At 43.7% G+C, this 22343-nt stretch overlaps 2 protein-coding genes across 6 annotated transcripts in view; one reads left to right on the top strand and one right to left on the bottom strand.

The window, feature by feature from the left end:
- The window catches only part of LOC138959133 (small ribosomal subunit protein eS24-like), a 434279-nt gene that overhangs the window by 260945 nt on the left and 150991 nt on the right, over positions 1 to 22343 (top strand). The gene's annotated exons all lie outside the window — the stretch shown is intronic.
- The window catches only part of LOC138959124 (retinoic acid receptor alpha-A-like), a 203495-nt gene that overhangs the window by 57213 nt on the left and 123939 nt on the right, over positions 1 to 22343 (bottom strand). For 3 of the 5 annotated variants that reach the window (XM_070330480.1, XM_070330481.1, XM_070330484.1), the window contains one exon: positions 19779 to 19928. In XM_070330480.1, the coding sequence (XP_070186581.1) occupies positions 19779 to 19928 (150 nt within the window). Of the gene's footprint in view, positions 1 to 2435; positions 3315 to 7658; positions 8741 to 19778; positions 19929 to 22343 lie in introns of those variants that run through there. The other 2 variants (XM_070330482.1, XM_070330483.1) reach the window with 2 other exon arrangements.

Genomic DNA, 22343 nt, shown 5'->3' with positions numbered 1-22343 from the left:
TCGAACCCACGATCACGGGGCGGACGCCTTACCACTAGGCCAACCGTGCCGGTAGCAACACCCTTGACCTCGGCACAAAATTATGCATCAATGTAAAACACACTACGAGTAAGTAACAAATATATATATATATATACAAATGAGATATTTCTCACGATTGTGAAATATTATTAGTTATCGTTAGATTTGACTGCGATATCCAGATTTATCAGTGCCAATGTCGAGAAAGCTGAAATCATATCAGATCGAGGCGTGAGCCGAGATCTGATATGATTCAGCCTTTCGAGACATTGGCACTGATAAATCTGGATATCGCAGTCAAATCTAACGATAACGATTTTATCGTATTCCATTTCGGAAGAAGAACCCATTAACCCCAGTCTAAGAAATCGGTCAAGAGCAAGGGAGGCTACTGTCATGTTGGAAATGTTGGATTGTCTTTTCCTGCTTTCGCAACTTTGTTGCTATAACTTTCATTTTTCAAACACTCTTTCGTTTTCTAAGACGTAAATAAAGCATCTAAAAACAACAAAGAAAAGAAAAATATTGTGTAAACACATCACACAAAAAGGTTCAGTGGAGGAACACGGAACAGCCTTGGCGGTTACTTGCAGACTTTTAGACTTCAAAGGCTTTGATTTGGCAATTCTAAACGATGGCAGGAACTGAAGTGCCCCGGACTGTATCAGTGAAGTCCTCTGGCTCATTTTCTGTGTAGAAGACAGCTTCCAGTTCTTCGTCGTTATCGACGGACTGGGGTCCTGATTTGGCCTATTATGGTCCGCTGGACCCGAAAAGCAATAGCTAACTAACTAACTAACTATCGACGGACTGCAGTGTTTATAATTTTGTCGAATCGCCAACTGCAGACGACACAACATTCCAAAACAACTGTCAAAGATGGCGTCTTCCGATAGCCTTCGTGACTGTTTAGAAGCTGTTAAGGATTTTGTGTGGATTTTGCATGGCTACGACAAAGACGGATGGGACAGTGATTCATGCAGGAGCAAAACGTTTAAATCGGCTGCTCATTTCCAGCCTTTACGTGAGTGATGAGCGCAAGAGAACTCACTTCTCGCTCCAAAGTTCAGTTTGTTTACGGCTGTTCCAATCGCCTCCATCGGTAAGATTAAAACATACCATTCAACTACTTTTCTGTTAAAGATGGGTGGAAAAAGTGTGTATTTATTCATTACACAGCTTAATCTTTCTGATGCAATTACTTTCCCTTTATAAATTTGCGCTTTTAAATAATGGGAGACTTGTGTTTCCTTTAGGTGAGATTTTTTTCTTCAAAATTACAATTGGAAAACTGCTTCCTGCACGATATCAAAGTCACCAGGAACTTCCTGCGCGATATCAATTGATATACAGTTCCTAGTTGACCAATGACAACAGCTGTTTTTGTCATGTGATCAGTAAAAATGCGATAACTATATATATATCTCACGATTACCGTGATATCAAGTGTGATTCAATTTAGCCAACGAAAGCAAAGTAGGTTAAAGTCATTTCATGTCTCACCCACCCACACACCGGACCAACCAGTCCTAGCACTAACCCCATAATGCCAGACGCCAGGCGGAGCAGCCACTAGATTGCCAATTTTAAAGTCTTAGGTATGACCCGGCCGGGGTTCGAACCCACGACCTCCCGATCACGGGGCGGACGCCTTACCACTAGGCCAACCGTGCCGGTCAAGTCATGTACTGTGATTAGTTGTAACAGTACACAGTCAAATACAACTAATTATTTTTTTGCATGTCCAGAAATACGCATTACTGCAGGAGCAAAAACTGTTCTATGCAGGTATGAGGAAACCAGTTAAATGGGGGTAAATATCACACTGTAGTAATACTAGTGACAAACTAAGTATTTCGAATCAAGTTTTGACTTAATGTTTTCCGCTCGGCTGGGAATCTTGACTCGAGATGTGTGTGTGTGATTGGAGCTTTTCCCAGAAACTACTGAACAGATCTTGATGAATATTTTCATGTGAATTCTTCCAGATGGTATTCCCAGATACTTGTCTAATTTTTTCGACAAATGTCTTTGGAGACATCATAACCGGCTTTTACAAAACATTTGTTTGGTCAAACAATCCTTGACACGGTCTGGACTACTGGATTGCATTTCAGCTTCGAAGCTTAAAAAAAACAATTGCTTCAATTTTGTCATTCTAAAATTTCGAATTAAAGTTAAAATTGTAACAATACTTTTCACAATGACAGCACTGTAGTTTGTAACATTTTCCGAATTCCAAAATATATAAGTACGTCATGTTTGCTCTGAAAATGTGCTTATAATTGAAGTAAATCGATCATATTTTCGCATGCTTCGCGGAGACCAGCGCGACCTGTCTTGGTCTTCGTTTTTCTTAAGCGATACATACACTTTAACTCCTAATTAATGCTCAACGTTATCATCATGATTACCTTGGTAGTACATCTCCTCCGCCCCTGCCATGCCGTGACAGCCGTTGTATTGAGCGGGGGTCATGTCCATGGTCTGCATGCCCCCCATGCCGTTGGTCATCTCCCCCTGGTAGTAGCCAACGTTGCCGGTGTTGTACCCCTGATAATTGTTCTGTTGACAGTAGTAACCGTTGGCTTGCTGACCGCCTCCCCCTCCTCCTCCACCTTCCCATGTACCATAGTCGAACCACTCCACCTTGGTGCAAGGGTACATGGGTGCGGACGGTTGTTGCATAATGCACAAGACTCCTGGATGTTCACCTCAGGTTCCTCGGTCGGGGAAATGTTTTAGGGATTTTTCCGTCGCGGATTTTCCAATCGGGGAAAAAAATCACAGTGATAATCCAATCGGGGAAAAAATCTCAGTGTTTGTTCAAAGTTTTTGAAGTGTTTGTTTTCATCAAAGAACGGTGTTTTAAATTGTACAAAACGCAGAAATTCATTCACTTGAATGAAATATATAGAAGCAGGTCGGGGATATGTTGTTGCGTGAATTGGTTCACTCGGACAAGACGCTTTCAGTTCTGTTTATTAGCTGTATTGCTCCCGTCAAGACGCTCACAGTCACAGCACGAAAAAATGTCAACTTGATGTAAAGGAACCTGGAAGGTTTAATCACTGTATGAAACAAAATCATCCTTCCACATGTAACCATTGCTATATTGTCACATGCTATTTAGTTATTCGCAGTTCGTATTCTTTTTCCTTCACGTCTGGTCCTTTGCAGTCATGGTGGGTTACAAGTACGTTGGCATGTGCATACAGACTACAGTTCAACCTCGTTAAGCTTGGTGAGATCACTCACTGGGAAGCTGCGTTGCACACGTGTGTCGTCACCCACTGCGAGAATGAAAATATCATAAAAAACATATTTTGATACTGTCGATTCCAGAATATTCGGTTCTCTTATGTGCAAGTTCATATCCTGATAAACTTACACACTGCTATTATAAATAAGCCACACACACAAAAATGATAAGAAAAGTAGTCTGCTTTTCTTCGAATGTTTCGCTCTCTCCCTCTTCCTTCTGTTTTTTCCCCTTTTACATTCCCTAAAGACCGGAAGTAACAAGCACTTGACAGAAACTGAAGATAAATGAACGCTTTGAGAAATCTTAGGTTTCCAAAGTCGCTCATGCGGATATCCGCTCAGATGGCTTCACGAGTTCCAACCTTGAACGACCTCACGACACATCAGACAACGACAGATGTTGGCAATTAATAACCACATAATTATGTATCAGAAGCAACCTAGCGTCTTTGAGAAAAGTTATAAACAGAGCAACCTACGATCAATGCACGACGATAGACGATTAGCGGAAATAAATCCGTCGGGTTTGTATAGGTTGCAAACGATAGAATACCCTCGCTTTTCTATGGATAAATAACTTCACACGTTCTCCTGTCCATGTGTTTCCGCCAACCCTTCGCTAGTGATTGGCCCTTCCAATTTTTGTCCGAGTAAAAAGCACGGGCATTCACTCTTTCCCAGCCCATACAAACCCGACAGAGTTCTTTTTGGAATTCGTCTATTGACAACCCGATCTGCTTTGATGTTTACCTTCGATCTTAAGGAACAATGAATGACAATATATCGGCTGCAGTTACGACCTACATCCTTCAAGAACACTTCAAGTCGGATCTTGTACAGTGACAATCTGCATTCATAAGCAAAACAATACTAAGCAGAATTTCGGTAACGGCAAACTGAACCAACAATAAATAAGCAGCCAAGCAGATAATAACCAGTACACACATTTATTTTAAAGGACACATTTATAACCACATCTGCAGTGGCAACCTTCGTTCTTAACAAACGGGGTTGCCCACAAGACAAACACCATGTAAGCACTGGTTTCCCTTGCAAACTTGTCTGTAAGATGACGACACTCTTTAAACAACTCTCCAAACTCTTCAGACTATTTCAGGTTGACTGACAGTCACTTCAGCTCTGAACGTCTCATCAGGCCCCCACTCACTGTTGTATTGCTTGGCCGTTTATTTTTTTTATTCAAGCTATGACGTAAAAAGATTAGGTAATTGTGTCTCTCTCGTCTGGATCGATACACCATGCAGCTGGCTAGCAGAAAAAAAAGAAGCCCAGGTCATTTACCCGCTGACGACAACAACAGGCCATAAACAATCGATGTGAGAACACCCATAAAAAAGACTCCCTTCCTTCGAACCAAAGCGCGAGGATTATAAGTGTACACATTGACACACATATTAAAGGGCTGTGACTGAACAGTGGCGGTCTATAGCCGTATCAACGGCTGGCCATGTCAGGCGCCAATACGAATATGACAGATGCAGATAATACGGAGATTTAAGAAACGAAACGTTGGGACGTTTCGTTTTGAAGTTGTGGTAAACGTCATTATTTCGGGGGTCTCTCGCTGGAAAGGTGAAGGTCAACTGAAACGGAACGTGGAACGTCAAAACGCAGTCACGTTTTCCACCCCCAAAAAACGAACAATATTTCGTCAACTTTTGTGAGTATTTTTGCACACTAACAGTTTTATTTGTTGGCCATTTTATGCATTGCTAGATTCATCAACCCTTTCACAGTCTTTCAGCGCTGAGAATGTGTTCATTGGAGGTAGACAACTGTTGTGAACTGAAATATTTTGAAGGGTGCTGATCCTGGTACATTTATCCAACTTCATGGTGAGAAAGCAAATGGCGAAGCAGAAGTAGGTCATCGCATCGAATTTTTATTCTGGCTTCGTATGTGATCAGGTGCATGAATTGAAAAATGTGAAGCTCTTGTGCGTGCAATGCGAGTATGTCAATCCTTTATTGACTCGTGGAGTTGAAATTATGCCATGCCCAGTCAGCGGATCATATCCTGCCATGCCCGGCCTTTCATTCCGAAACGAAACGTGAATACATCTAAATCTTGTCTGCGGCCTATGCCGTCTCGTTACACGTTCCGTTTCGCGGGGTGACTCATTCACCAAACGAAACGAGCTGCAAAACGAAACGTGCTGTTTCTTAAATCTCGCTAATGCCTATCTGCACGCCACGGCTGCATGTTTTGCAGGCTCTTACCTTCTCTTTTTTTCTTCTTCTTGATAGGTCGCAAAAATTACATAAAACCACACTGATGAATAAATAAGGAAAACAAATAATAGAATACACAAATAAACACAAAAACTAACTAGATCACTAAATAAATAAAAGAGACGAAAAAAATAAACGTCCATAAATCAATAAATCAACACTCTAAATCAAAGAGTTGAGTTATTGATTTATGGACATGTACTTTTTCGTCTCTTTTATTTAGTAAGCTGAGTTAGTTAGTTGCTATGTTTGTATATATATGTGTGTATTCGATTATTTCTTTATTTATTTATCTGTGGGGTTTCATGTGATTTTTGCGACCTAAATTGAAATGTTCCCCCTTTGAACACCTTTGAACACAGTGTGGCATATAGTGCATCATTCTACTATCAAACGTAGCACACATGGTAAACACTATTGTTCAGTGTGCGATGCTTTTGCTGGTATAATCTTGTCCTATGTCACACTGTGTTCAGCTAAATAGTGTTTACCGTGTGCGCTTGCTTTTGCTGGTAGAATCATGTTCTATGTCACACTGTGTTCAAAACTGATTACAAAAAGAGTTTTCAAAAGACGAACATTTCAGTTTAGAGAAAATAAATCAGTAAATAAATAAACAAATTACCTCGCACGTTCACGGTGTCTAAAAACGAATACCTAGATTTTACACTGTAGCCTAAACGAAAGCAACGAATATTCAATCAAAGCAATACCCAAAAGGCCGATGGAATTAGTAAAAAAAAAAAAAAAAAAAAAAAAAAAAAAAAAAAAAAACAAGATAAAAATAATGTTTCATGACTGAGACACCGTGCTTAGTGACATGAGAACTAACACACCATTGCAAACTTTACCGACACTGGTATTCTAGTCCTTTAACTGATTTTCTGTGAAACTCGGCGAAATGAGAAATGACAAACCATGCCTTGAAAACTTTACCAACACGGGTGAAGATTAGTGCAACTCATTAACAAGAGAACTGACAAACCACTGAAACTTTACCAACACTGGTGATGTGCAACTCATTAACAAGAGAACTGACAAACCACTGAAAACTTTACCAACACTGGTGATGTGCAACTCATTAACAAGAGAACTGACAAACCACTGAAAACTTTACCAACTCTAGCGTTCTCGTCCTTACAGTGGTTTGTTGTGCAACTCGGCGACATGAGAACAGACAGACCACTGCCAAGTTTACACACAACGGTGTTTTCGTCGGTTGAGATGTACAGCTCACGAGAATTGCGAACGGAAAAGTCACACCAATATTTAACAGACTGTGGTGTTGTCGTCCAAAACGGGTTTGAGGTTCTATTCAACAACCGAAGAACTAATTAACACTCCAAAGTTTAAAGACACTGGTATTCTCGTCCTTTAAACTGGTTTGCTGTGAAACTCAGCGTCATAAGAACAGTCAAACCACTGCAAACTTTAAAGACACTTGTGTTTTCACTCCTTTAACTTTTTGACACATGAGTTTTCATCCATTTACTTTTCTTTTGTGCAAATTAGCGACACGCCGAGGAAATTAGTAACGATTCCAAGAAAGAAATAGAATGACTGTGGCGATCAGCGTAATGAGAAATGTCAAACCACTGCAAACTTTACAGACACTGGGGCACTCCGACATCGCTGATGCGCAATCAGTGAGTCGTAGATACAGACGCTTTGAAAAGTGGAGCAGGGGCGAAAAGAGAAACATACAGTCACAACACTATACGGTCGCTTGTCCCACATAATCGGCAGAAATGTTATCGAGAAGAAAAACAACAACAACTATAAACGCAGACGCCACTACATAGATGTTTTTTTCAGTGACATTATATGCTCGTCGAAACAAACAAGAGGTTGAAGACCTTATGATCGCACTGGGGTTGTTTTGAGCTAAAACGTAGGCCTATGTTGCGTGCCAAAGGTGTATCGTAAGAGTGCACATTCCTAGTGCAAGGTCTGGAACTTGTCAAAAAACAGATAGCGCATTTGTTGTTGTTTACAATCCTTGAGATAGATTACCTTCTGAACGCTTCAAATATTGCGCAATTTGGTAAAATGGCCCAACGTAAAGTCTTCTAGAGTTTTAATTTCACTTTAATTCATCTTTATGTCAATCTTAATACATACCCTCTCCCCAACACGAAAACACACATATCCCGCTGAATGTTGTCAAATAAACACTTGGAGAATAAGTATGGGTTCTTTTTCAAATAAAGCACTTTCTACAGCAAGCCGACAAAAATAAATCCGAAGAATGATTTACAGCCTTTCCTCGTCAATTGTTCTCTACTACTATAACACTAAAATACTCAAGTCGTCGGTAAACTGTGAAACTCGCAGAATGAAGTCAGCGATCACAGAATACAGCAGTATCACTGATTGTAATTCACACGTCAATTCACAAGAATGTTCAGATGAATGTCAACATTGTCATTCACATGAAATTTCACAACGGACGTTCAACATAAATTTTCACAATGTTATTCAACATGCAATGATTTTTTTCATTGTTGATACACATGAAGGTCTATTCTCATAATTTTTCACACGGTCAATTCACATTAGATTTTACACTTCACCGGGTTCATCACACATCCTGACTGGATGGAAACGAAACTTTTCCTCACATTATTTCAAAAATCCAAAAGTATGACGCGCCAGAATCATACTCCTCTTCCGTCTGCAGGCGGATCAAAAACTGAACTAGCTTCATGCAATTGTTAGAATCCTCCTGGTTTCTCACTGCCACCTGTGCATGTCCATAATGACACGTTAGCCTATCACCGCCTCGCTAACGGCACGGGTTCATTGTGGCAATGGACCAATAATCTATCTGGGAAAACTTCTTCCACCCCTCTCTCTCTCCTACAAGTCGTAGAAAAGTTGTCAGGGTAAAAACGCCAGCGGCGTTACACCATGCAGACGATTGAGCAACGGGGCGGAGAGGAGCAGCAGTAGCAGCAGCAGACACAGCTGTGCCTTCAAGACAAGTGGGTTTCGGGTACAGGTAAGGCACAGTCGACGCTGCATACACACAGACACACGCACAAACTGCGCTGGGCTGGCACTAGTGCTCTACATATCTACTGGCCACCGTTGACAGAGCGCCTGAAACAGGGCAGGGACATGGGCGCAATACGACGGACGTCAAGTGGGAAGAGAAGTGTCGCACTGCACACATAGCACGCCTATCCTGCAGTCTCGCAGCCAATAACCGCACCGTATTACACATCTAAGTCCCCCCCAACTATCCCTCCCGCCTTCCCTGCCTCTAACTCTCTCTCTCTCCATACGCCAACAGTCTTTCAGTCCCTTCCTGTGTGTCTGTCTCTCTCTCCACACCCCGCTCGGTCTATGGGACACGAGGGTTTTGAAGTCAGTGTGCCTGTGTTCTCCCTCTCTCTAACTCGCTCCCTCCGGCTTCCCTGACGGCTGATCTCGATTAGTGGTTGCTTGCTTGTTGTTGTCATTTATGCACTAGAATTACGTTACTCAATACTGGCACAGTGTCTGCACTTCCTTATCTGCCTTCTTGCCTGAAGAGAGATTGTGTTGGTCAGTGGGGAGGGGTAAGTTAGAGATGTGTGTGTGTGTGTGCGCGCACATGAATGCCAGACACCAAACTACCGCTGCTGATGCTTTAACGGCGCAGACAATCAAAATAAATACACGTGATGTAAAACACAATACAGATTCACTCTTCTTGGCGGCGCAGAGACAAACGGACAGGCAGAGAGGCAAACGCGTGGGAGGAAAGGGAGGCGGTGACATGACACAACACACAAGCCAGCCAAGTAGAACCGAATAATAAAGATAACAAACCAACTAAACAAAAAACAACAAGATCAGTTTATACAGGGATGCACCTTTTTCTTCGAGGGACACAGTGCAGTCGCCACAACAGACTGCGAGCTATATCTGTACTGAACCCTGCCTTGCCCGGTTATTGCTCCCTGCCCCAGTCGCCCGCACTCTCCACTTCCCTAGCCCGACCCCCGTACTGCACGTTTGTGTGGATCTGGTCCAAGGTCAGGGCAAAAAATAGCCTGCACTCCTGACCCACTTCTCTCTCTCTCTCTCTCTCTCTTTCTTTCGCCCCCTCTGTCTCTCCCTCTATCTCGCTGTCTCTCCCACATTTTGTCTGTCTGTGTGTCTCTCTCCCTGTCTGTATATATCTTTCTCTGTCTCTCTCTCTCTCCCACTCCCATAACATGCATACTCAACAACGTAAGAAATAAAGACCCCCCATCCCCCTCTCTTCACCCGTTCCCTCTCATTGAAAGCGGCTGTTCCTTATTGTCTCTGGCCGCAGGCGTGACGAACTGGCACGAGCAAGAAGTGGCTACCCGCTCCTCGGCACTCACAAACGACAAGGGTTTTAATTATCAATAACCACATTTTTAACCGTACAGCTTTTTTTTCGCCGTTTCCTTTTTCCTTTTCTTCTTCAGCCAATGCTATTTCTGTTTCCTCTTCTTTGGGTTTCTCTCTCCCCCCTCCCCCTCCCTTCTTTTTCTTTTTGTCCAAGTTCAATTGCGTTTTGCCTTCTCGGCGTGTGCAGCGCGACATCCAATGATAATACTCTTTTTGTGATGCGTTCTCGATTCAGCGGGCACATATTGGCGTGAAAGCGTTTTTAAAGGAGCCTGCATCGTGCGAATGCGTTGTGCAAGGTGCAAAACGTGACTCTGACCCGTGACTGCCGCATGTACCTTTGGCTCTATTGTGCAATTTACTTGATTAAGGGTCTATCGTTGCCGTCTTCGTGATTGTGACGACATAAACTGTATCTCACTACTGAACTAACTCGGACTCGAACGGACCAGCTATTAAACATTTCCCACTATCTTGCTATCACAGTGTTGGCGAGGATGTCAGCTTTAGTTCTTTCATAGCAGTCTTTTTGTGTTACAACCGGATAAAATATATTCTTAATGAAAAATAACATACATAAATATAAAGTATAATGAAAATCAAACAACAAACCTTGGATTTCAAAGTCTCTCAAAGCCACACTCAACGAGAAAAAGGTAGCATTTCAGACTGGAGATAGAGTAGAAAGGAAAGTAGTACAGAACAAGTTGAGGAAAGAAATTTTGGAAGCGAAGAGACAGTACAAAGAGAAAGTAGAGTCACAGTTTGAATCAGGTAGCTTAGCAGACGCATGGAAAGGACTTAAAACTTTGTCAGGACAGGCCAAATCAAAATCCAGTAGCGATGGCATGCCGATGAAAGAACAGGTTGAATTTTCTGAGAAATTAAACGAGTTCTATTGTAGATTCGAGAAAGATGATTTGAAGGATGATTTAGACAGCGTGACTTCCCAGCTTAAGGTAGATATGGCAGGTGATGAGGACTTTGAAATTCAAGGCAAGACTGTTGAGAAGGTTTTTTTTAGCAAGTTGAATGTAAAGAAAGCAGTTGGTCCTGATAACATCGGTGGACGTGTTTTGAGATCATGTGCCTGTCAGTTGTCCGTTGTTTTTAGCCGTTTGTTTAGTTGGTCTCTGAAAGATTGCACTGTGCCTAGACTCTGGAAAAACTCTACGATCTGCCCTGTCCCCAAGAACAACAAGCCCAAAACCCTGAATGACTATCGCCCTGTAGCTCTCACCTCTATTGTTATGACGTGCTTTGAACGCATTGTCCTCTTTAGACTGCTCCATCAGGTCAAGCCCCATCAGGATCCCTTCCAGTTTGCATACAAGCAGAACAGATGCACAGATGACGCCACACTCACACTCTTACACAACGCATACACACACTTAGAAAAACCTGGCTCTTTTGTACGCATTCTTTTCATAGACTTCTCTTCTGCCTTCAACACTATCCAACCCTGCCTCATGGCCCGGAAACTTCTCCTCTACAGCGTGACTCCAAGGCTTATCCTGTGGATTATCAACTTTCTCGTTAACAGAACCCAGTCAGTCCGCTTTCAGACAGCTCTCTCTTCCCTTAGGTCCACCTCCATAGGCTCTCCACAGGGTACAGTTATCTCCCCTGTGTTGTTCACACTCTACACTAACGACTGCAGTGGCACTGACTCCACCCTTCTTATCAAATATTCAGATGATACAGCGCTAGAAGATCTCTCCAATAGTGACGCAACTTACTTTGCAGAAGTAGAACGTTTCAACGCCTGGTGTAAAGACAACTTTTTAGACCTAAATGTGACAAAGACCAAAGAACTTCTGATAGACTTTAGAAGAAACCCTGCCCCTGTCCCTGACCTGACCTGATGATTGATGGTGTGACTGTTGAACGTGTGACTGAATATAAGTATCTTGGCACAGTTATCGATGATAAGCTGTCCTTCAATGCAAACACCACCCTCATACACAAAAAATGTCAGTCACGCATCTACTGCCTTCAGAAACTTAGGAAGTTGAATGTGAACTCTTCTATCCTTCAAACTTTCTACCGCTCTTTCATCGAGTCTGTCATCACTTTTGGTTTTGTGTCCTGGTATGGAGGTCTGAGTGTGAAGAACAGGAATGTCTTAGTGCGAATGGTGAATGTCAGTAGCAAGGTGATTGGCAGGCAGCAAGCAAGTGTGGAGTCCCTGTATGAAAAGCGTGTGGTGAGAAAGAGTAGGCGGATAGCTTCAGATAGGTCCCATGTCCTAGCCCACCTCTATGAACTCCTTCCCTCTGGCCGTAGACTTCGCACGCACAAAGCTAGGACACTCAGGCTGCAAAACAGCTTCATCCCCAAATCCATCACCCTTAGCAACATGTAAACACATCCACATACCCGACTCAGCCCCTCTTCTGCCAGTGCAATCAGTAGTAATGTACATGTATGTATTGGTTTTATGTACAACCGTATATTTCCTGCGATATATTGTATGTTATGATATTTTGCAATGATGTTTAGCCATAGTTCGTTATACGCGTAGGTGTGCGAGAATATGTAAGCGCAGTGCTTTAAAGATGTCCATGTTATACAGTGCTATATGTTTTATGTAAAATCAATGTCTTGTTTGTATTATTGTTATGTACCACCCCTGAATTTCTCTATGAGATAATAAAGTATTCTTATTCTTCTTATTCTTAAATAACATGGAAAATAAACGAAACTTATCATTGTACATCAATAACAAAATCAGGCAGCGTCCTTTGTAAAGCTACTACAGAATGGTGGTGTTACATGATGGGTCTCAAGAGAAAGTTGAGTTTTTATTTTCAATGAACCAAAACACGAAACGTAATGAAACACTGAACAGGACGTGCTCCTGGCTCTTTATCAACCTCTCTCCAACCTCGCTCTCTCCTGTCTTCTGTCTTTCAATACCTTCCCTCTCCTATCCACCCCTTGCAACACCAACAAATCTCGGAGGGGCAAAGACTCACATGATAGCGGATGTTTCTTAATGACTCGGTTACCTAATCTGTGAACCCTTCAGTGACAGTTGTCTTGCTTTGTCAAAAGTACACAGTCAACTGGTTTTGCTCTGAGTGAACAGTGCAGCTGGCCTCAATTAGCCGGTGACACCTCTCTGGCCACAGCACCAAACAGTACATGGCTGGGGGGAGGGAGAGCGAGTGAGAGGGGGGGGGGGGGGGGGGGGTAGCTGGCTAAACTCAGTGGGGTGTCTGGTGTCACTGCATGTCAGCAGGAAGAGCTTTGGAGAGAAATAGAGAGGTCTACTCTTCCAAACAATTTCCAAGGCTCAGTTGTCAGGGCTTAGGGTAGGCAGTGAGAGAGAGTGAGAGCGGTGTTGTGTAGTGTATTTCCAACTGAAGAGTGAAAATTCACTGCCACAAGATCGGCATGCAGTCAATAAAGCCAGTCGAGAAGAATGATTATGACATGCGGCTCTATCTGCTGGTTTTTATTCAAACTGGTTTTCAAGGCTTATTCTCGCAAAGACTCTGCATACCTACCTCTGTGCTGTGTTTGTGTGGCTGCTTTCGTATGATGTAAGTGCCTGGTGAGTGCGTTCACTGCCGCCTAGAGGATTTATTTTATTTCTCCTTTTCAACACCATTCATACAAATCATTTTTTGCAGAACGTTTAAAAAAATTTATTAGAAGTTGGATGTTATTGTTTAGTAGCCACAAGAAGTGGTTAGCATAGACTCAATCATGTTGTGTGTGTGAGTGTATGTGGGAGGGGGTGGTGTGGTCTCCCCTCCCGTGACCGGCCACCTGCAAATGAATGCTATGGCCCAAGGGTGTCCGTTCATGAGAGGGACTGCTGTACTATGACCCCGGGACAGTAACCTAAAAGGGTCATCCTAACTTACTATAAAGAAAAGTGGGGGCCACTTTAACTGCAACACGACGGGCAACTCTTGGTTAGGTAAGACACAGCTTTATTAACGATGCAAGCTCTGGACGACAAAGCTTTTACATTAGTCGGTATACGCTTGGGGATGAATTCATTATTTGTAATATTGCGAAGGTTATAAATATTTGAGCACCATTGTTTACAATTGAGAGAGGCGAACTCACGACAATCACAAGCCGCGCAGCAACGAGCAGGGATCGAAGAAAAGCAGCAACAAAAACCCGACAACAAATACAAGCCAAGACAAGACAACAAGCCAATGCCAGCAGGATGGTATGAAGTCACTTTCCCCGATGCCTGCAGCCTGGTTAGCGTTGTGTGATTACCTTCAGCCAGGGTGCAATTGGGCAAGCCTGCGTGGATCAGGTGTATTTGGGAGGGGACAACTTTACTGTCACAAGACTTCCTCCTCCGCGCAGAAACGTGATGCCGGGACCCCCCCCCCCCCCCCCCAGCACAGCGCGTTAAAACAATGGGCTGAGTGGCTACGTGGCCTTTCCCAACTTGAAGAAGAGTTACAAAATATTGCTGCCGCTCGGTCTTGAAAAAACTCTAAGTCTTGGAAGCAAGAGAGGAGAGGGTGTGAGTTGTAAAAAACCTGCGCCCCCCCCCCCCCCCCACCCATTCTCTGTCTGTCTGTCACTCTCTCGTGTGTGTGTGTGTGTGTATGTGTGTGCGCGTGCGTGCGTGAGTGCATGCGTGTGTGTCCGTGTGCTTGTTTGCGTGCTTTTCTGCCTGTCTGAGTGTGCGTGGGCGTGGGCGTACGTGCGTGCGATATTGCGCGCGCACTAAAATGGGGGCGCGTAGGATATTGCGCGCCCTGGGCACAGACAGTCGTGACGAGGTAAGGGGTTCGTAATAAAGGCGAAGAACGACATTATCGAAGAACGTGATTGCCACTTCAACTGTTGGCAAAGAACAATGAGCTTTTGGCGGAGGAGAATCAACGCTGTAAAATCACTTGATCTCAATGCAACGTGCAGGGTTTTACCTTGTCATGTTCTCAGCTTATTTTTTTCTTCTTATGCGTTCGTGGGCTGAAACTCCCACGTACACTCGTGTTTTTTGCACGAGTGGAATTTTACGTGTATGACCGTTTTTTACCCCGCCATTTAGGCAGCCATACGCCGTTTTCGGAGGAAGCATGCTGGGTATTTTTGTGTTTCTATAACCCACCGAACTCTGACATAGATTACAGGATCTTTTTCGTGCGCACTTGGTCTTGTGCTTGCGTGTACACACGGGGGTGTTCGGACACCGAGGAGAGTCTGCACACAAAGTTGACTCTGAGAAATAAGTTCTCAGCTTATCAAGATCTTGAAGTTTTGTCACTATATTCTACAAGCCTCAAGTTTTTTAACAGCAGGGTCCCAAAATACTACACAAGAACACTGCAACTACCAAAAACATTCTACGATATAACCTCGACGCTGAAACACCCACAAAGGTCTGGAAGGTCTTTCTTGACCTTCCAACGAAACTCAATGTCTAGAGTTGCAAGAAATGGCCATACTACTGAGAAGCGCAGCGTCTCCATGTACTCTTTTTTACCATTTTGCCCCAAAATTATCGAGGCTTAATTCAGGAAAATCACCTCTACGTCACCTAAAGAGGCCCCTAAGAATGATGAACTACAGCACACGCTTGCGCCAAGGTCCTGATGACTTGTTTGCACAGAGATAGCTTAGCAAGCTGCGGCCAGCTATAATATTACAATATCTTCACGTTGCACAATACAGACTATCAGAAAAATGAATGTCCAGAAATTGTCAGTGCTACTTGGCAGAAGAGAGAGGCATGTGCAAGTGGCTGCTGCTTTACGTCCAGTCCGACCTCATCAAGGCGAGAATAAAAGGAAATAAATTGGCCAGCTCGGGTGGACTGGCGCTTTAGTTTTTCCAGGGCAAAAGACGGCTTTCGTCCTTCCGGCGGAAACCCCAGCTCTTCTTCCTGTTGCTGCCTTTCGCTGCAAGACTCTCACTTCCGGTGCCAGGCTCTCCGCTTCTGTGGACCCAGATACCTGAGCTTTTTGCCTGACCACAACCCCCCTCGACCCCTTCGACTACTCCTCCCTTTCATCCCCCGCGCCTAATGACATCGGGACGAAGGGCTTTAATTTCCACTATCCTCCTGCGTCTGTAATTCGATTGGCCGTGTTGCGGGCCAGTGTCCAGTGCAAGGTCTAGCGGGCTCATCAGTCAGAAGCAGTGAGCTAAAATTACAGAACTCAATGGTCACCTTCCCCCGGCCACGCCACGCACGCCCGGACACACACAGCAAGGCCGTTGAATCGAACCAGTGCACTTTATCACTGCCTTCGTTCCTCTCAATGATGGTCACTACCACACTAGTTAAAGTGACGGGATACAAAATTAATGCCCTCGCTTTCTCTTCTCTTCCTCCTCCCTCCGCCTTTTCTTTTCTTTCTTCCTTTACAAAAGGCCGACTGGAGCTCTGCTGTCTATCCTCGCAGAGCTGCCGGTTCATTTGCGTGAAACACTGCGCCCTTTCAGCGCAGGGGAGAATCCTGTGAGTTGTTGAAATTTGGCCAAGAATTAGATCTGCATATCATCAGAGGCTAACGAGCTGGTTGCTAAGTAAACACAGGGGGTTTCTTCGCAGAGTTATCGTCTCTTTTTGTGCCCTGTCTAATGAAAATAACAACTTCCGCCTCTTCAAAAATAAGGGCAGATCTTGACAGGCTTAACACCAGTGATTGCGCTGGAACAAAGAGGATTTAGTCGTATCTGCTAGCAGCGGGAGTGTTTCTTAACTCTCGGCCTCAACATTTCAAAACATTTCAAAAATCTGACATTTTGGCACGATATGAAAAAACACGTTGTTGTGTACTCACAGTTTATACACAAAGAATCTGCCAATGCTGCCCACAACCAAACCGCGCAAAATTCAGCTAGGCGAGATCCGAATTGAAAACTAGTGATAAAACAGAAGCAGAAAGTAAATAGAAAGCAAGAAAACAAGCGGGAATTAAAAAGGAAACAGGAAAAGACAATATATATTTGAGACATCGACGCAAGAAGAAGAAAACACTGTTTAGAGAATGGTGTAAATTATCACCAAAAACGAAAAAAAAAACCTCGCATACAAACAAAAAAATACTCACACGAGCGCGCAAGTCACTCCTTGTATCCATTTTTCTCAGTTTGACTGACTGGCCCTTTGTTTCGAACCAATACATGAAAAAAACATGCGCACATGTTTTGGCGGTAAATCATGGTTTTTGTGTGTGCGAGACAGACACAATCAGGGAAGCTTACCACTCGTTTTTGTGCGTTGCGTTCTCACTTTTTAAGGCTTTATGTTCATGTGTTATGTGTAAAAGAATGTGTGTGTGTGTGTGTGTGTGTGTGTGTGTGTGTGTGTGTGTGTGTGTGTGTGTGTGTGTGCGTGCGCGTACGTGCCTCTGTCTGTGTGCGTGTGCTAAAATTACATGTACGTGTGTGTGTGTGAAGGGGGATAGAGGTGAAATGAAACGCGAATGGTCGTGCGTGTGTATGCGTGTGTGTGTTATCTCGTAACGGTAAGTGTCTGAGTAGGGAACCCCCTGTCGTCAGACAACCCCAAAACCACATTGCACTATGGGCTGCGCAATTCACTACGTAAACAGCTAAACACATGCAATACGCAAAACACTCTCTCCCTCCTCCCTCTTTCCTTTCGCCTGTCATTGCGCTCTGGCCTCGAACATCCTATCTTCCGCCGCCTGCTGAAGGCAACGTTGCAAAACAAACTTGCTTTTTGTTTAGAAGATGACACTAATTTGGGTCTGGATAATCTCAGCCAACAAGCTGGTTAAGTAGTACAAAGAGATAATTTTGAGGTGCATTACCATGTTCACGCAACATTCATTCCACTCGTCTTAACAGGCAGAAAAGGAGGGGGTGGTTATGGTGAGGGGGGTGGGTTGGAGGGTTAAAGGTTATTCAGCGAGAGATATGCAGACGTATGTGGTGAGGAAATAGCGACGGTAAAATCAAACTTGTAAACCTATAATTCGGCACTTTTAAAATCGTCAGCCGTGTCTGTGTCTGTGGTAAATATTGCGTACGTGCAGTTACCGATCTTGACGTATGTCGCACATAACTTGCACTTTTTTAAGGCCAAGACGTGGAAATAATTAAACTTCCTACCCAAACAAAATATTCAGTCTCCTGAATGTTCTTTCTCCGACCTCCCATCCACTCCACCCCCCCACACCTCTCTTTTTCTCTCCAGCCCCGGGCCCCAAAATTTCCCAATCCCCTGTGCAAAGTCTTTTGAAGCCGTAAACAGAAGTCTTTTTTCTGATATCTTTCTAAACAGACGATAGAAGGTTTCTGTTTTGTCTTCATTCTTCCTCCCCCACGTTCAAGGCGGTATATTTCTCCTTCCTTGCGCTCATGAACTGTCATCAAAGAATCTTCGTGTCAAATATCGCCCAGCAACACAAGCACCACCATCAACCCACACAACCCTCTTTCCTTTCACACAATCCATGCTCCGTCTCTGTCATCTCTGAACTTTTAATCCATCAAATTGAAAAGGACGGCGATGAGAAAAAGACGGTAGCAAAAAGTGAGTGATAGCGGACAGCCAAAAAGCAAACGATGAAGCGACAAAAACTCGGGGTTCGTCGCTCCTCTAAGGCTTCAGGCGTACAGATCAGCCATCCTACAGCAATCTTATGACAATGAAGAACACTGTCCCAAGGTATCTTTCTTTCTGCGTAGACCATCTGTGCAGACCATCTTGTACATTGCCCTTAAGTTACCCATGCTTTTGCAAGGGAAAAGTGCATCTTTCTATCTGGCCACTGACTAAAAATCTAAAAGTCTGTTTTCTTGATGGTGTGTGAATTTTTTTCTCTCTGAATAAGCTTCGTAGCTGATACCTCTGTCAATTCAAGAAATGAATGAAGCAACACACACACAAAAAAGTAACAAACTAACAAACAAACAACACACACACACAAATAAACTACAATTCTGCATTGAAGCAGCCAGACTTGTGAATGTTGGTATTTTATAAAGTAGGGGGGGAAAGCCTGCATGGCCAGAACTGTGGTGCTTAACCCGACGGCTTACACAAGAAGCAAAGTATCCCTTACTGTTTGATTCGAAAGACATATTGTGGTCTATTAAACTGTGTACAGAGTAAACCAACGTAGTTCAAAATATTTTTTGCAAGGCTGATATGCTATCAAGCTACTATTCACGTCCCTCAAAGGTTATCGTACTGTCAACACAGGTCGGTAAATCAGAATTATAACAAGCTCATACTTACGTATTATTATCAATCAACTGAGCAACTTGACCTAGTGCGTCTGTGCGTACATGTGTGTTGTATTTCTGATCAAAAAGCCAATATAAGGCTCTAACAGACAAACAAAATGACCTTATTTCAAAACAAGGGGTTGGGTCTTGGAGGCAAAATGGTACTATGGAACCTTTAAAGACATTACATAGTGTGAGAAAATCAGGTCTGAAAATGGAAGTAAATTTACAAACGCTGTACATGTGAACATAAAAAAGCGAGGTTGAAAGAGATGGGGAGGATTGGGGGTGGATGTTAAATCTGGGAGTCTTCTTCTTCGTTCATGGGCTGAAACTCCCACGGCTTTTACGTGTTTGGCCGTTTTTACCCCGCCATTTAGGCAGCCATACGCCGCTTTCGGGGGAAATCTGAAAAGGGGTGTACGTTCCCCTGTATATATATTATTATCCAGAGAGAAAAGTGAGCCAAGTGCGTACGTGCTACTGATCAGACTGCCTACACTTGTATGTAAGACCTTTAAAGAAAAACCCCAAAATGACTTCATTTTTGAAGCAAGGATCGGATTGGGGGTGGAGGCAAAAATGGAACCATCGCAGACAATTCACAAGCAACCAAAATATCACGGCGTTACATCCGGGTGGTGGTAAAGCGGGAGGAAATATACAGGTTAATTTTCTTACCTGAGTCTTTGTGTCCCTGAGTGAGCTGAGCGATCTTCTGTTCGAACATGGGGAACTGTGAGTGTCCGTATCCCGAGTGTTGGGGGTTGTGCGGGGGGTTGAGGGAGTATCCTCCCCCGTAGCTACTCGCCTCCGGCACCGGCATCAGGCCTGAGGAGAAAACACAAGTTTATTAAGCCCTTTAACATTGTCAGATTCTTTTTTTTTTTTACCCTTACACCTGTTCCTTTGTCCCGTTGTGCTCTCACACCGCCCCGTCCCTGCATTCGCTGCTCCAACCACCTCTGAATTTCGTTCCGCTGCCAGACTTGTCGATTTTACAGACGCTCCAGGGGGGGATGTCGGGTCGCTGATGACACTGCACTTCTGCTGAGTCACTTCGACGGTGTTCAGTAGTGGGTCTGTCCCGAGCTAAGTCGCGTAGCCAGACTGAGTGACCCCTCCAGAGAGCAGACCGCCACCACGTCCCTCCGTCGACCCACCAGAACGTCACACGTTGAAGACTGACAGCAGAACTACTATTCAGGGAAGGATCGAACAGGAACACTGAGACCAAGGTCACCACGAGAGCTCCGGGCATGAAGGGCCACAAGAGCAAGGACAACTTATATTTTGGATGATTAATGAGATGAGGATGATTATAATGATGATGCTTTGGATTTCCAATTTGGTTTGAGACTACGTGACAGGGCAGCACTCTACGCTTACTGTCATAATATATCCTGGCGTCAACCAGGCCCGAGAACTGCTGCACCTGCGGTGTTGGTCAGGTATACAGAACCTGAGCACCCTCAAAGTCGCATTCGTTAAGTGAATGACACTCGGCTGTGTGATCCCAGCCTTCCCATAGGAACCATATCACTTCCACTCTGGGTAGGAGCCGACCGTTGCCCGAAAAACCCACATGACCCTGATGGGATTCGAACCCACGACCTCCCGGCCCGCAGCCCGATGCGCTAACCACTGCGCTACGGGGGCGGTAACATTGTCAGATTCGACAATACGATGTGCAATATATTATTATTGTACATGTATATATAATAAGCTGGGCTGTTTTTCGTTGTTTGTTTGTTCGTTGTTGTTGTTGGGTTGTTTGCTAGTGTGCTCATAGACATACCGACCGGGGATGTAACTGCCATAATATGTGTGTTTATCTTTTTTCATGTTATGCCCATGTACAATTGCAAGTGTATTGTTGTTCATAGCGTTATGTACAAGACAAAAAGATGCACAGAAATCTAACAGGATACATCATGGAGCACAAGACCCAATGCTTGTAACCGTAACCCAAGAAACCAAAACAAGAAATGCGGCGGGCCTCATATCTTGTTCATTTAATGCTTCACAATTGAATTATAAACGATGTTTGACGACTGCAATCACCATATTAATTCGTAGAACGACGACAAGCATACTTATGACCATGAACATACAAACATAATATTGTAATATTTCGAACAGCTGATATAATTTTCCATGGGACAGGAAAATCACACAAAGAAAGACAAAAAAAATTGAAGAACATAATTCAAATATGAAAGCGCAACTGCAATATATCAGCTCCGTTGTTCTCTCTGAACACAGACACGCACATAACTCTTGCTTGTTACACTTTTTGTCTACATTTTCCACTGTTCATGAAATAAATACATTTCCCTTGTCCTTGTTGATGGTTGACAATTTTTGCAACATAAAGAACCCAAAATGACAAACAGAGCAGTGTTGTTAGCAATTGCTTACGTCTTTACACGACACGCTTGGATCGTCTGAGGCGATGATCTAGAACCCATAACACACATTACTCAGCTGCTTTTTTGTTATCGGCCTTTGCTTAGACATCTGGCACAGACAGACGCAAGAGTCTGAACACTCGTCAGCCACTTCTCTACAATGCCATACAACTTAAGAGACATTGCAGCAAGCAAGCTTGGGTTTAAACAGAAAAGGATAGGGGAGAAAAAGAAGTAAGAGAGTAATAAATTTCCCTAATTTCGACGATAAATTTTACCAAGAAACGGAACAAGAAACTGCAAGTTTGGCAATTCCATCCGTGACATGTATTCACAAGCTTGCTTCCCTCCCTTTCCAGCAAGAATCCAACACCTCTTTTGTTCGGGTCTTGGACAAAACGAAACGACGAGAAGACAATAAATCACAGACAGAAGGTTTTCCGTAAATCAGAGAGTGGCTCACAGCAGTTTTCTGTCGCTGTGGCACTGCAAATAAGGCTGGAGTAATAGGCGAGATTGGCTAATCAGCCTACACGCGCGCTGATTCACTATCTGCCAGACATAGATTCAAACTCCAACAGAGCGAAAGGTCATGGCACGGTGACATTTTGCTAAAATCGATAGAAGTCAATTTCAGAAACTGAAGTAGCCTAAAATCTACAGTGTCTGTGGACAGGCTTCTTAACTTACATGGTGGAAGGGGGGAGCAGAGCTATCTGAAAAACAATCATGCTTTCGTGATAACGTCCCTTATGTCAATCTAGAACAATTGCATCAGGGTTCCAATGTTTGAAATATGCCTTTCTGCCCGTGCACACTACAGTACACGGTGAAA

Source organism: Littorina saxatilis, linkage group LG2 (assembly GCF_037325665.1).
Source record: "Littorina saxatilis isolate snail1 linkage group LG2, US_GU_Lsax_2.0, whole genome shotgun sequence".
Taxonomy (NCBI): domain Eukaryota; kingdom Metazoa; phylum Mollusca; class Gastropoda; order Littorinimorpha; family Littorinidae; genus Littorina; species Littorina saxatilis.
This window is presented reverse-complemented; position numbering and strand designations above follow the sequence as displayed.